Here is a 14,954-nt window from a genome sequence, read left to right on the forward strand (position 1 = left end):
TGCACCAGCAGCCAGATGTGGAGCAGTTGCTGTGGTTAGGTGTGGCTAACGCTGCCTCTTTGAGACCAGCTGTTTCTTTATTCTCAATGTGAGACAGAGTGGGGAGCCGCCATGTCACTAGGGGGGGTGACAGCTCCCTCCTACCCGATGAAAGGTTACGATGCCAAGGATTTACAAGGTCCCCTTACTGCAGTAGGTCCTAAGGAGAGGCTGTGTCTATAATTATGCTCCCATTATAGCTTTAATATTTTACATGTTTTCCCTCTTTCACACGTAGCCGACTTCTATTTGGCTTGTGTTCCACTATGACTCCCAGATCACTTTCTGCCCTCTTTGAGAAAAGCCAGGATCCCCATCTTGATTAGAACAGAATGGGATATTACAGCTGAAGAGACTCACGAGCAAAGGTTGCCACGCAGCGCTGTGCAAGCTAAGGCATGCACAAGGGTTCCTGGCCAAGGGGGCAGCGGGGGCTGAGATCCACATGGCTCCACTTGTCAAGCCGTTTTTTGCAAAGGTGCCTTATGAGCTAACTGCCCTGGTGGAGGTTGTCTGGTGCCAGGGTCCTTCAAACTCTTTTGTCCAAAACCCACAATGAGAAATACAGCTTTTCAAGACATTATATTTTCAAAAATTTCAAATATCCAGAGAAGTTGAATCTCATTTACCCCTCAGACTCTATCTTAATGTTCTGCACTGTTCTTTTTGTTGTTGTTGTTGAGATGGAGTCTCGCTCTGTCGCCCAGGCTGGAGTGCATGGATGCGATCTCAGTTCACTACAACCTCCACCTCCCGGGTTCAAGAGATTCTTCTGCCTCAGCCTCCTGAGTAGCTGGGATTACAGGCGCATACCACCACACCCAGCCAGTTTTTGTATTTTTAATAGAGATGGGGTTTTGCCATGTTGGTCAGGCTGGTCTTGAACTCCTGAGCTCTGATGATCTACCTGCCTCCACCTCCCAAATTGAACAATATCGGCTCACTGCAACCTCCGCCTCCTGGGTTCAAGCGATTCTCCTGCCTCACCCTCCCAAGTAGCTGGGATTACAGGCGTCTGCCACCATGCCTGGCTAATTTTTGTATTTTTAGTAGAGACAGGGTTTCACCATGTTGGCCAGAATGGTCTCGATCTCTTGACCTCATGAGCTGCCCGCCTCAGCCTCCCAAAGTGCTGGGATTGCAGGCATGAGCCACCATGCCCAGCCTTTTTTTTTTTTTTTTTTTTTTGAGACAGAGTCTCACTGTGTTGCCCAGGCTGAGTACAGTGGTGCAATCTCAGCTTACTGCCACCTCTGTCTCCCAGGTTCAAGCGATTCTCCTGACTCTGCCTCCCAAGTAGCTGGGACTAAAGGTGCCTGCCACCACGCCCAGCTAATTTTTGTAATTTTAGTAGAGACAGGGTTTCACCATGTTGGTCAGGCTGGTCTCGAACTCCTGACCTCAGGTGATCCACCTGCCTTGGCCTGCCAAAGTGCTGGGATTACAGGTGTGAGCCACCGTGCCTGGCCTGCTTGTCACATATCTCTTTCTCTCTCTGTCCATCTTTATTTTTATTTTTTTATTTTACTGTTTGAGATGGAGTCTTGCTCTGTTGCCCAGGCTGGAGTGCAATGGTGCGATCTCGGCTCACTGCAACCTCTGCCTCCCAGGTTCAAGCGATTATCCTGCCTCAGCCTCCCAACTAGCTGGGATTACAGGTCCCCGTCACCACACCAAGCTAATTTTTATATTTTTAGTAGAGATGGGGTTTTACCATGTTGGCCAGGCTGGTCTCGAACTCCTGACCTCAGATGATCCACCCACCTCGGCCTCCCAAAGTGCTGGGATTACAGGCGTGAGTCACTGCGCCCAGCCTGTCCATCTTATTTGATGCATTTTAAAGTGTCAGACACCTGTTATTCCTAAACACTTCTGCGTGCATATCATTGACTAGAGTTCAGTATTTGCTGATAATTTGGCTTCTTTTTTTTTTTTGAGACGGAGTCTCGCTCTGTCACCCAGTGTAGTGGCCTGATCTTGGCTCATTGCAAGCTCCACCTCCTGGGTTCACCCCATTCTCCTGCTTCAGCCTCCTGAGTAGATGGGACTACAGGTGTCCACCACCACACCCGGCTCATTTTTTTTTTTGTATTTTTAGTAGAGACGGGGTTTCACCTTGTTAGCCAGGATGGTCTTGATCTCCTGACCTGGTGATCTGCGACCCTGGCCTCCCAAAGTGCTGGGATTACAGGCCTGAGCCACTGCGCCCGGCTGATAATTTGGCTTTTAGATAAATTTACATACCATAAAATACACAAATCTTAAGGTACCCTCAGATTTTGATAAATTCATACACTTATGTAACCCAAACCCATCATGATATAGGCCATTTCTATAACCCTAGAAAATTCCTTGGTGTTCCTTCCAAGTCAATTCCTGCCCCAACCTGCAAGCAGTTTTGACTGAAGAAATACATGATATTTATTTAATGTGTGGTGTGGTGTGGTCAGGTGTGGTGGGTCACGCCTGTAGCCCCAGCTACTTGGGAGGCCACAGCAGGGGGATCCCTTAAGTCCAGGAGTAGAGGCTGCAGTGAGCTATGATCATGCCACTGCACTCCAACCTGGGTGATTAAAAAAAAAAAAAAAAAAAGGTTATATTTTGCATGGTGGCCCAGAGCATGCATACCAAAACAAAACTTTTATTTATTTATTTATTTATTTATTTATTTATTTATTTAGAGACAGAGTCTTGCTCTGTCGCCCAGGCTGGAGTGCAGTGGCGCGATCTCGGCTCACTGCAAGCTCTGCCTCTCCAGTTCACACCATTCTCCTGCCTCAGCCTCCCAAGTAGCTGGGACTATAGGTGCCCGCCACCACACCCGGCTAATTTTTTGTATTTTTAGTAGAGACAGGGTTTCACCATGTTAGCCAGGGTGGTCTCAATCTCCTGACCTTGTGATCCGCCTGCGTCGGCCTCCCAAAGTGCTGGGATTACAGGTGTGAGCCACCACACCCAGCCCAAAACAAAACTTTTTAACAAAACGTAGCTTTAAAAAATGTGGTTCTTGGCCGGGCGCGGTGGCTCAAGCCTGTAATCCCAGCACTTTGGGAGGCCGAGACGGGTGGATCACGAGGTCAGGAGATCGAGACCAGCCTGGCTAACACAATGAAACCCCGTCTCCACTAAAAATACAAAAAAATTAGCCGGGCGTGGTGGCAGCGCCTGTAGTCCCAGCTACTCGGGAGGCTGAGGCAGGAGAATGGCGGGAACCCGGGAGGCGGAGCTTGCAGTGAGCCGAGATCGCGCCACTACACTCCAGCCTGGGTGACAGAGCGAGACTCTGCCTCAAAAAAAAAAAAAAAAAAAAAATGTGGTTCTCAGTCTTCTGTACTTATTTCTTGACCCACTAAAAATTTGCTACCAGCTGCTTGCAAAACACAGGCCTAGGTGCTGATCCCCTAAATAAAAATGAAAAACAAATGCCTCACCATGCCCCCCCTTATGAACCTCCTCACTTTTGAGGTGTTTTGTTTTGGAGATGGAGTCTCACCCTGTTGCCTAAGCTGCTGGGAGGTAGTGGCAGGATCTTGAGTAGCTGAGATTACAGGTGCCCACCACCAGCCCCAAATAATTTTTGTATTTATTTTATTTTATTTATTTATTTATTTATTTTTTGAGATGGAGTCTCGCTCTGTCGCCCAGGCTGGAGTGCAGTGGCGCGATCTCGGTTCACTACAAGCTCCTCCTCCCGGATTTACACCATTCTCCTGCCTCAGCCTCCCAAGTAGCTGGGACTACAGGTGCCTGCCACCTCGCCCGGCTAGTTTTTTTGTATTTTTTAGTAGAGACAGGGTTTCACCGTGTTAGCCAGGATGGTCTCGATCTCCTGACCTCGTGATCCGCCCATCTCGGCCTCCCAAAGTGCTGGGATTACAGGCTTGAGCCACTGCGCCCGGCCAATTTTTGTATTTATTGTAGAGACAGGGTTTTGCCATGTTGGCCAGGCTGGTCTTGAACTCCTGATTTAAAGTGATCCACCCACCTCGACTTCCCAAAGTGCTGGGATGACCGTGCCGGCCACTTTTGAGGTATTTTGCAAGCACCAATTGCATCATCAAACCGGTTTCTATTCCTTTAACTTAAAAACAAAACAAAAAAAAGGCACAATTCATGCTTTTTACAGAAAACTTGAAAAATAGGAAAACAGAAGCCCTCCTCTGAGCCGTGGCCTCCTCCATCCGCGCCCCCTTCCCTCCCAGGCCCCCAGGCCTCCTCATTACTTTGCAGGGGTACTTCCGCAGCGCTGCGCCCTGGCCCTGCTCATTGGCGTCTCTGAAAGGAGTGGCTGCGGCTCCGGCTTTCCAGATAACCAGCGCTCTAGGCCATTTCCCAGATTGGAGCACTGTAGGTTTTAAGAACTAAAACTTTAAAATATCAGCCATGTTAAAGGCAGTTTCTTTTCTTTTCTTTCCTTTTGTTTTTATTGAGACAGAGTCTCGCTCTGTCGCCCAGGCTGGAGTGCAGTGGCCAGATCTCAGCTCACTGCAAACTCTGCCTCCGGGGTTTATGCCATTCTTCTGCCTCAGCCTCCCAAGTAGTTGGAATTACAGGTGCCCACCACCAGGCCTGGCTAATTTTTGTATTTTTAGTAGAGAGGGGGTTTCACCATGTTGGCCAGGTTGGTCTCGAACTCCTGACCTCATGTGATCTGCCCGCCTCAGCCTTTCAAAGTGCTGGGATTGTGTTTTGTTTTATTAAAAGCCCAATTAATTAATAAAAGAGGCCGGAATCAAATAAAGAAAGTGGTAGCCTTTATTTGCAAATATGCACGCGCTCTCGGGCAAGGTTCTCTGGTCCGCAAGTAGGGAGGGCCAGGGAAGTCGCGGGCCGGAGAAGTCGCACCGGCACTCGCCGGCGACAGATTTTTATGCCTTGCGACTGGAAAAGGGAGGGCAGTGGGTGGGACGGGGGTGTCTTCAGGGGCATGGATGGGTAAGTTTTGATTTCTTCAGGTTGACGTCACTTGGCGCATGCTCAGTTGGTTTGTGCTTTCCCGGGCGCGGGTAAATTGGTGGTGAAGAACTCGGAAGCAACAGGGACTATGCTTTCTTGTTCATTTTTCCTCCATCTTGGCCCATTCCTTCACCCAAACAGTCCAACCTCTTATTGACTATAAGATTTTAGGCCGGGCGCGGTGGCTCAAGCCTGTAATCCCAGCACTTTGGGAGGCCGAGACAGGCGGATCACGAGGTCAGGAGATTGAGACCATCCTGGCTAACACGGTGAAACCCCGTCTCTACTAAAAAATACAAAAAACTAGCCAGGTGAGGTGGCGGGCGCCTGTAGTCCCAGCTACTCGGGAGGCTGAGGCAGGAGAATGGCGGGAACCCGGGAGGCGGAGCTTGCAGTGAGCCGAGATCTGGTCACTGCGCTCCAGCCTGGGCGACAGAGCAAGACTCCGTCTCAAAAAAAAAAAAAAAAAAAAAAAAAAGATTTTAGGGCGCAGTTTTCTCTCTGGCTGCTTCCTGCTGTTAAGGGGCGTAGTTAGGGTCTGAGGTTGGCAGTTGGGTGTAAGGGTGTAGGAGCATTTGATTGGAGGAAACTCGAGTAATTTTCTTGGACCCTGGCTCGGAGAAATTTTATAAAAATGGGAGCAAAACATAAAATAATGCAGATAATTAGTATGGGGATTAGGAAAGGAAGCATTTGTTGTACTATTGGCAGCAGCCATACAGGGGGTCCGGGTACTAAAGGGCTGTTAAATTGTTGGAGTTCTTTCTTGATTTTGTTTAATCTTTGAATGTTGGTGTCAACTAGGCCTGATTCATTTATGTAGTAGCAACATTCTTCTCCAAGGAAAAGGCATGTTCCTCCCTTTTCAGCAGTAAGATCATCTAATGCCCGCCTATTTCGTGCCGCTACCTGAGCCACTGAGGTGATCTGACGCTGTAAAGAGGCTGGGCTTTCAGCTGAAGCCTCTATGGCTGCCTGGAGCTGAGTGGAGAGGGTCCGTGTGGATGGAATTGAGTAGGCGAGGGCCCCTGTTCCAAGTCCTGAGGCTACTAGGGAGGATGCTAAGGAAACCCCAATAACTAATGGAAGAAAGATAGCCCGTTTTTGGATTTTTTGGCTAGGAATAGTGAGCTGAGAAGTTAGTTCAGACAGTTCTCCTTTACCATATAGGGTTAAACTGGGTACCAAGGACACTGGAACGCAAAGAGACTGGGTGAGGGAGGTATAGTTAAGAGTTTTGGATAAGGTATGGTTATACCAGAAGTAGCCGCCAAGGGGAGCCGTCTGGGTTTTACTGGGAGCTTGGGTGTGATTGCACCATGAAGAATTTGGAGTGGAGTAACAGAAGGGAAGGGGTAGACTTTGTGGATTATGATATAAGGGGACTTGAGACAGGAGTGCTGATTGAAGTGAGCCGGTAGAGTCATTGGTAGTATTGAAAGCGGCTGGGGGGACTGCCAAAAAGGGGGCTTTGCCGAGAGTAGCGCAGAGAAAGCATTGGGAAAGATTTTTCAGTCCGGCTGCCTGCGATAGATTAAGTCCTAGACGAATAAGGGCCAACCATGAGAATGGGTCTTTGTTGTTTGGGGGGTTTAACTGTTCCTGTAGTTTTTGTTCGCGTTGTTGTATGACTGTGGTTAGATTTTGTAGAGCCTGCACAGTTTTAGGGAATTGTATCTGTTGGACATACGTTCTAATTACCCGGATGGTTGCGGTTGGATATGAGGAACTGACTGTTGAATAAAGTCCGCCTTTTACCCCACTGGCCCACCGGGAATCCCAAGGATCTTTGATGAGAAGTCTGTATTTTTTAGTATTTTCGTCCTGGGTAAATATGCTTGCTGTCATTTGTAGACGCCCACCTGTCCAACCTAACTGATGTATGTTGCAGTAAGAGTAGGGGCACCCAACATTAGCCTCTTGCCAGTAGTTCCGGCAGTTATAGTGGGTCTGGTCATATAGGAAGCACAGGCCGGGCGCGGTGGCTCAAGCCTGTAATCCCAGCACTTTGGGAGGCCGAGACGGGCGGATCACGAGGTCAGGAGATCGAGAGACGATCCCGGCTAACACGGTGAAACCCCGTCTCTACTAAAAAATACAAAAAAATAGCCAGGCGAGGTGGCGGGCGCCTGTAGTCCCAGCTACTCGGGAGGCTGAGGCAGGAGAATGGCGTAAACCCGGGAGGCGGAGCTTGCAGTGAGCTGAGATCCGGCCACTGCACTCCAGCCTGGGTGACAGAGCAAGACTCCGTCTCAAAAAAAAAAAAAAAAAAAAAAAAAAAGGAAGCACAGGGCCGGGCGATAGCCTGGAGTGAGGGAACTTAGGGTGAAGTTTAAGTAGATGGCCTGTTGGCAACCTAGCGGGGGGCAATCTGCAGTACCTTGCATGACTGAATGAACTTGGTTATTTGTGGTCCAAGTCTCAGTGATAGAGAATCTCCACACAAAGTTAGGAGTAGTAAGAGGAGTTACTGGGATTATAGTTAACCATGATAATATTAACAAAGGTGCAGAAAGTACGCTCATTATGGCTAAAGTCACAGAGGGTACCTTGCCAGGCTCGGTCTTCTAAATGATTAGGTGAGGAGTCGGGGAGAAGAGTGGCTAAGGGTTCTATGAAGAGGAAGTCAGTAATTGTCTTAAAAGAGAAAGGTATGGCAGGTAGGGTGCTAATGGTGTGGGTAGAGTAGGGGGTTCTTGCAGCATGAGAGGGTGCCCGTATACCAGTTCAAAAGGACTAAGGCCCGTGGGGCTTCTAAGTGCCGCTGGTAGTCTGGTAAGGGCAAGGGGTAGTAGGGTTACCCACGATTGCTGTGCCTCTATGGAGGTTCTGGTTAGTTGTTGCTTGATGAGTCCAGGTAATGTTGAGAGAATCTGCAACCGGGGGCACAAGGGCATCATGAAAACAATGTTGGAGCCAGGGTGGGGATGAGAGGGTAGGTTAATGGACGCCCTAAGTTTGGTTAAGATGTTTCGTCCTAGAAGGGGGTGGGGCAAGAGGGCATGATGAGGGAAGAGTGGGCAAAAGTGGGGCAAGAGGGCATGATGAGGAAAGAGTGGGCAAAACATGCATAGTCCAGGAAGCAATTTAACATCGGGGTCTGGCGAGGGTTAGACGGTTTACCGTTTACCCTAACTACTGAAATGGTGGAGCGTTGGCTAAGTCCTCCATAGGACGGCAAAACAGAGTATTGATGAGAAAAGAAATGGGCTTACCCGCTACCTGTAGCGTTACCCTGGGCTGGGCGAGGGTGACCGGGGTCTCCGAGTGTGGGCACCGTCAGTCCTCGTCAAGGTGTAGGAGTTGGAAGGAGCCTTCCCACCTTTGAGGAGAGGCACTACGTTGAGGCGCGGTGCCTGTCCTGATGGCGGGGCAATCAGACTTCCAATGCCTCTCCTGCTGGCAAGCTGGACATGGCGTGGAAGGCGGGCAGGGATGTGGGCACTTATTAGCCCAATGCTCAGTCATAGGAGACTTGTCTTTTATCTTTTCTGCCGGCAGAGTGGGCAACGCTGGTTGGAGGGCAGCCACCAAAGCCTGTACCCAAACAGATTGCAGGCGTGAGCCACCGCGCCCGGCTCCTTTTCTTCCTTTCCATGTAATAGCTTGATTGAGAAATAATTCACATATCAAATTCACCCTTTTAAAAAGCGAGCAACGCGGGGCGCGGAGGCCACGCCTGTGATCGCAGCGCTCTGGGAGGCGGCAGTTCCAGGCGGGCGGATCACTGGGCCGGGAGTTTGAGACCACCTGGGCAACGTAAACTCCGCCTCTATAGAAACAATTTAAAAAAAAGAAATAAGGGCCGGGCGCGGTGGCTCAAGCCTGTAATCCCAGCACTTTGGGAGGCCGAGACGGGCGGATCACGAGGTCAGGAGATCGAGACCATCCTGGCTAATACGGTGAAACCCCGTCTCTACTAAAAAATACAAAAAACTAGCCGGGCGAAGTGGCGGGTGCCTGTAGTCCCAGTTACTCGGGAGGCTGAGGCAGGAGAATGGCGTGAACCCGGGAGGTGGAGCTTGCAGTGAGCTGAGATCCGGCCACTGCACTCCAGCCTGGGCGACAGAGCGAGACTCCGTCTCAAAAAAAAAAAAAAAAAAAAAAAAAAAGAAATAAGGAGCGCGCGGCCCGCGGGGGCAGCGCCTTTACCAGCCCGAGCCTGCAGCCCCCCAGGCCGCGCCGTCCTCGGCCCCCCCCGGGCAGCGCCGGGGTTTTGTCAGGCGCGCGCTGCTGTTTGCCTGGACTGCGCTCCCTCTGACCCTGAAGCCAGCGGCCCCACTGACACGACCTAAAAAGTGAGAGCCACACGCGGGATCCCGAGACCACGCCAGAGTCCCACGGGCGACGGCTTCCCCCGGCGGGTCCACAGCCGCACGTCGGCGCATGCGCGCGGCCAAGCCGGTTCCCGCGCCCACCAGCGCGCATGCGCGCCCCGCCCCGTACCTCCCCGTGCTCGGCCGTGTTGGTTCGTCCGCGCCGGGGGCGGGGCCTGGGGGCCCGCGGGAAATTTGGCGGGAACCGCGCCCGCCCCTTCCTCCCTTTCTTCTTCCTTCCTTGCTTTCGCCGCGCACTCCGCCGCCATGGAGCAGCGCCGCGTCACCGACTTCTTTGCGCGCCGCCGCCCCGGGCCCCGCATCGCGCCGCCCAAGCTGGCCTGCCGCACGCCCAGCCCCGCCAGACCCGCACTCCGCGCCCCGGACTCCGCCACCAGCGGCAGCCGCAAGCGCGCCCGCCCGCCCGCCGCCCCCGGACGCGACCAGGCCGGGCTGCCGGCCCGCCGGAGGCTGCGGCTGTCGGCGGACGCGGTGAGGGACGTGGGGAGACTGAACCCGGGGGGTTGGGGGCGGGGAAACTGAGGCCCGGGAAGCGGGGCTCGGAGAGACTGAGGCCGGGGCTCGGGGGCGGGGAAACTGAGGCCCAGGGGCGGACCTCGGGGAGACTGAGGCCGGGGAGACTGAGGCCCGGGGGGCAGGGCTCGGGGAAACAGGCCGAGGGACGGGGGTGGGGAAACTGAGGCAGGAGGGGACGGGGCGGGGAGGCAGGGCGGGGCGCGGGGAATTTGAGGCCAGGGGGCAGGGCGCAGGGAACTCTGGGACAGGTCGGGGGACCCTGTGGCCGCCCTGACACCACTGGGGGCTTGGCTGGCTTCTGAGATGAGCAGGAGGCACTGCGGGGTTTGCGCCGGGATCTGATGATGATGATGGGGCTGGAAGGGGGGTCCGCCCTGGAAACTGCCCGGGAAGGCGAGAGCAAGGCTGTGTCCCCAGCCAGCTTTAGCGCAGACCACCGCCTGCGGGAAGCCCTAAGCCCCCGAGCCATGCCCATCTGTTAACTCAGAGGGGCTTCTGATCCTTCAGGGTCTTCTGCAGAGCCAGGAGCACCAGGTCTTGTCATGGGTTCACCCTTGGGGTCCCTCTCACCAGGTTTCCAGCCCCAGTTCCCCCGAGGCCCCTGACTCCCTCGAGGCCCCAGACATCCCAGCCTGCCCTTCTCTGGGCCAGAAGATAAAGAAATCCACCCCGGCAGCAGGTCAGCCACGCCAGCTGACGTCCTCGCAGAACCAGGTGAGGGGCGGGGCCTGGGGCAGATTCGGGAGGGCTGAGTGGTGCCGGCCTGACTGCCTGACGGCACCACGTCCCCTGATCCCCTGATCCCCTTGAAGGACACCATCTCTGAGCTTGCGTCATGCCTCCAACGGGCCCGGGAGCTGGGGGCAAGAGTCCGAGTGCTGAAGTCCAGTGCCCAGGATGCTGGGGAGTCCTGTACCCCAGAGGCCAAGGGCCGCCCTGAGGAGCCATGGTGAGTGCTGGGTGGGTGGACAGGAGGCCTTGGGAAAGGCCGGCTGGTGGGAGGCATGGCCGGGTGATCCTGGCAGAGGCCCAGGTCTGCTCCTTTGGAGGAGGGAGGTGGTGAGGTCACCAGGGCGTGGAGCCAGACCCCTGAGAAAAAGGTCCTAGGCACCGCTGGCCCTTTGCCCTCAGTCCCTCCTGTTGGGGGCAGCTCCTGCCTCCGGCGCTCTGGCAGGTTCCAAATGCTCCTAATGCTTTGGTGTGTTGTCTGCCCCTGCCCCTGAGAGCTGGTGAAACTGGGCTGGGGAGAGGGCAGAGCTTCCCTGGGGGTGCCGCATGGACACAGCAGAGCTGGGGTGTGGAGCTGGGCTTTCCCATCACCAGTTCTACCCCTAACGGTGCCAGTGCTGGTGGCTGTGCAAGGGCCGCGAAAGCCATCGTGTGTGGCGTGGCAGGCCCCATTGGAGGCTCCCTGGTCGAGGGGCCTGCTGTGGCACTGGAGGGGTGGGGGCCTGCTGCTTCTCACAAGGCTTCTCCCTCCCTGACAGTGGCGAGAAGGCGCCCGCCTACCAGCGCTTCCATGCCCTGGCCCAGCCTGGTCCACCGGGGCTCGTGCTGCCCTACAAGTACCAGGTGCTGGCGGAGATGTTCCGCAGCATGGACACCATTGTGGGCATGCTCCACAACCGCTCTGAGACGCCCACCTTTGCCAAGGTCCAGCGGGGCGTGCAGGACATGATGCGCAGGTGAGTGGCCGCGGGTGGGCTGGGGCTGCCCTGGAGTTGGGAGGGGGCCCGGGCCTGCCGCCTCCTGAGCCGGCCCCCTCCTCCTGTAGGCGTTTTGAGGAGCGTAATGTTGGCCAGATCAAAACCGTGTACCCGGCCTCCTACTGCTTCCGCCAGGAGCGCGGTGTCCCCACCTTCAAGGATGGTGTTAAGAGATCAGATTACCAGCTCACCATCGAGCCACTGCTGGAGCAGGGTAGGTGCTGGGTGCAAGACCTTGGTTTCCCCATCTGTGACCCACACACTTTCTGGGGTGGGTGTGAGGTGCTGGGCGGCCTGGCCGGGACTCAGGCCTGGACTCGTCCCACAGAGGCTGACGGAGCAGCCCCTCAGCTCACGGCCTCGCGCCTCCTGCAGCGACGGCAGATCTTCAGCCAGAAGCTGGTGGAGCACGTCAAGGAGCACCACAAGGTGAGCGGCCCCCGGCCCTGCTGTGCAAAGGCGGTGGCACCAGCACTGCCTCAGCACGTAACCCTGTGCTTGGAGCATCCCTGCCACCCACGGCTTCTCCCGGGATGGAACCGGGCTGGGTTCACCCTGAGCTGAGGGCTGGTGTGCTCAGGGTGCAGCTGCAGGCACTGAGAAGGTCCCCAAGGCATTCAGCGAGTATGGGCTGTGGGAGGCCGTGTGCTCTCCCTCCAAGCTGAACACTGGGCAGAGGCTAAGTAACTTGCCCAAGGTGGCCCGGCTGGGACGGGGACGTAAGCATAGACAGCCCCACCTCACATGCAGCCTCTCCTTGTTTCAAATGTGCCCAGTGTCACCCATCTGCTCCTTCTCCCCAGGCCTTCCTGGCCTCCCTGAGGCCCCCCATGGTGGTGCCGGAGGACCAGCTGACCCGCTGGCACCCACGCTTCAACGTGGATGAAGTGCCCGACATCGAGCCAGCTGTGCTGCCCCAACCACCCGCCACGGAGAAACTCACCACTGCTCAGGAGGTGCTGGCCCGGGCCCGCAGCCTGATGTCACCCAGGGTGAGGCTGCGAGGCTTGGGCAGCCCCTTTCTTCCGGGTGGGTGGGCCAGCCTGACCCCGGGCATAAGAGGTGGGGCCTTGGCGATGAGCTTATTAACGCCTCATCTGGCTTCCTCCTTGGCTGGGAGGTCCAGAGAGTGGGCGGCATTTGCCCTCTGTCCCCAGCTGCAACCTCTAAGCCTGGCTCTGTCACTTGCCCCATGTGGGGAGTTGGCCCCGGGCAGGCGATGCCACACACTGGGACACTGCATTGACCAGCACAGACCACCCAGTGTGCCGGGCTAACTTGTGCCTTGAGAGATACGGGGGACTCCTGGGCAGAGAGCCAGGGGCATGTTGCCTCCTGTGACCTCTCCGCCCCAACTTGTCCCTCCCGCAGATGGAGAAGGCCTTGAGTCAATTGGCCCTGCGCTCTGCTGAGCCCAGCAGCCCTGGGCCCCCCAGGCCAGCACTGCCGGATACCCCACCAGCCACCCCGCCTGCAGCCTCTCCCAGCGCTCTGAAGGGGGTGTCCCAGGATCTGCTGGAGCGGGTGAGTCGTCCCCAGTGATGGCGGGTGGGGGCCTGGTGATCTGCTGCCCACTAACCAGGTCCCCACACCTGCTGCAGGTCCGAGCCAAGGAGGCACAGAAGCAGCTGGCACAGATGACGCGGTGCCCGGAGCAGGAGCAGCGGCTGCAGCGCCTAGAACGGCTGCCTGAGCTGGCCCGCGTGCTGCGGAGCGTGTTTGTGTCCGAACGCAAGCCTGCGCTCAGCATGGAGGTGGCCTGTGCCAGGATGGTGGGCAGCTGTCGCACTGCCATGAGCCCCGGTACGTGCACGGCGGGGTGAGGGGGCGTGCACAGTGGAATTGCCCAGTGCTGCAGCCGCCTCCCCAGGTTTCTGACCAGGGGTGTCTATCACTGATTTGTTCTGTTCAGATGTGCAGTGGGCACTGGCCACTTGCACTGGTGTGTGCTGGGTGCTTTGCCCTCCTTTGAGCCACCCCTGAGCCTTCACCCAGCCCTTCCACACCTGCAGCCTCTGGAGGCAGCTTCCCTCTCACAGCCCTGGCCCGTTTCCCTGACTGCGTGCAGTGCTTGGTCAGAAGGGGCCCCACGTGCACCCTACACGGCCTCCCAGGCCTCTGGTCACCACACCCTGAGCACGTGGGGGTCCCCACACTACAGGGCACCCCCTGCCTCAGGGTTTTCATGGGCTGGTGGCCCCCATGCTTGGTGCCTCCTCACATGGCCTCAACTGTAGGCCTGGCTCTCTCCACTCACTGTTACGCCTCCCAGATCCGGGCCTCTGATCAGAACCACCTCTGCCTTAAGGCCCGGGGATGGGGCACTGAGGGCGACCAGGCGGGCACAGAGGTCGGGTGGTCAGGCTGGTCTCAAGTGCTGCCTGTGTGGGGCTGGGGCCCAGCACCAGCCTGTGTCCCCTTCTCCTCCCACAGGGGAGATGGAGAAACACCTGCTGCTCCTCTCCGAGCTCCTGCCAGACTGGCTCAGCCTTCACCACATTCGCACCGACACCTACGTCAAGCTGGACAAGGCCGCGGACCTGGCCAGCATCACTGCACGCCTGGCCCGCCAGGCCCGCGCTGAAGAGGGGCTGTGAGCCTGGGGGCCACTGGCCTGGGGCCACCAGCATTTTCTTTTATGAACATGATGCACTTTACTTTTCCTTTCCGGAGTGCCCCTGAGGGCCAGAGGCAGAGCTGGGCTGCAGGCTGCACAGCCCAAGGGTCTCTGGCTGCAGGTGGTGGCCCCTGCATGGGGCTCACCTGGTGGATTCACATTAAACCTGTTTCTGTGGGCACCTCTGTCCTTGCTGCTGGTGGGGAAGGGAAGCCAGATCCCAGCACCCCCTAGGGGGCCATCAGGGCAGGGGAATGTGGCTGAGGGTGAAGGGGGCTTTGGCAGCATGGGGTTGGGTAGTGTGGGTGGCAGGAGGCCATCCCCTCTAATCTTGGAACCTCTGAACATGGGACGTTCCACAGCAAAGGGTGACTTTTGTCATTAAGAACTTCAAGATTGCCGCGGGGGCCTTCACAAGAGGGCCAGAGCCAGCCACCTTTGAAGACGCGGCCCTGCCCCGACACAGGCAGCCTGGAGAAGCTGGGCAGGACATCCCTGGAGCCTCCAGAAGGGACTGGCCCACCCACACACTGACTTCAGTACTATAATAAAGTCGGGCTTACAGCCACTAGATCTGCAGTAGAACCCTTTCAGTAGCATTGGCCGCCTCAGGGTGGGACCTGCATTGACAGACTTAGTTACCCCTGAGCCCTCACGTGCGTCCCTAGAGGATGGGTCACACGGCCTCTTTCTGCAGTGCCTGGATGGTTCCGGCTCCTGAGGTGAGAACCAGGCCAGACTGCTGGGCATCATGCCGAGCAGCACGTGCCCATAGTCCAGTTG

General features: G+C 56.0%; 1 protein-coding gene and 1 long non-coding RNA gene across 2 annotated transcripts; one reads left to right on the forward strand and one right to left on the reverse strand.

Annotated features, from left to right (window-relative positions):
- Window positions 1-7,718: 7,718 nt before the first annotated feature.
- Window positions 7,719-9,408, reverse strand: LOC106995121 (uncharacterized). Its single transcript, XR_001441872.3, has 3 exons — window positions 9,287-9,408; window positions 8,211-8,532; window positions 7,719-7,868 (listed from the first exon to the last, which is right to left on the reverse strand). It is a non-coding gene; the product is annotated as an uncharacterized LOC106995121 (long non-coding RNA).
- On the forward strand, window positions 9,147-14,742 carry CDT1 (chromatin licensing and DNA replication factor 1). Its single transcript, XM_015126794.3, has 10 exons — window positions 9,147-9,803; window positions 10,422-10,562; window positions 10,661-10,797; window positions 11,336-11,533; window positions 11,623-11,768; window positions 11,883-11,983; window positions 12,358-12,546; window positions 12,926-13,078; window positions 13,156-13,357; window positions 13,988-14,742. The coding sequence occupies exons 1-10, from the start codon at window positions 9,579-9,581 to the stop codon at window positions 14,149-14,151; spliced, it is 1,656 nt and encodes a 551-aa protein (XP_014982280.3). The 5' UTR covers window positions 9,147-9,578; the 3' UTR covers window positions 14,152-14,742.
- The last annotated feature ends 212 nt before the right edge of the window (window positions 14,743-14,954 follow it).

Source organism: Macaca mulatta, chromosome 20 (genome assembly GCF_049350105.2).
Source record: "Macaca mulatta isolate MMU2019108-1 chromosome 20, T2T-MMU8v2.0, whole genome shotgun sequence".
NCBI lineage: Eukaryota > Metazoa > Chordata > Mammalia > Primates > Cercopithecidae > Macaca > Macaca mulatta.

What these genes read in the sequence shown, in the direction of transcription:
- CDT1 (XM_015126794.3), top strand. Translation starts at nt 9,579, where the DNA reads ATGGAGCAGCGCCGCGTCACCGACTTCTTTGCGCGCCGCCGCCCCGGG. An exon ending in TGACGTCCTCGCAGAACCAG is followed by an intron (nt 10,563 to 10,660) that starts GTGAGGGGCGGG and finishes ATCCCCTTGAAG; the next exon opens with GACACCATCTCTGAGCTTGC. An exon ending in GCAGCCTGATGTCACCCAGG is followed by an intron (nt 12,547 to 12,925) that starts GTGAGGCTGCGA and finishes TCCCTCCCGCAG; the next exon opens with ATGGAGAAGGCCTTGAGTCA.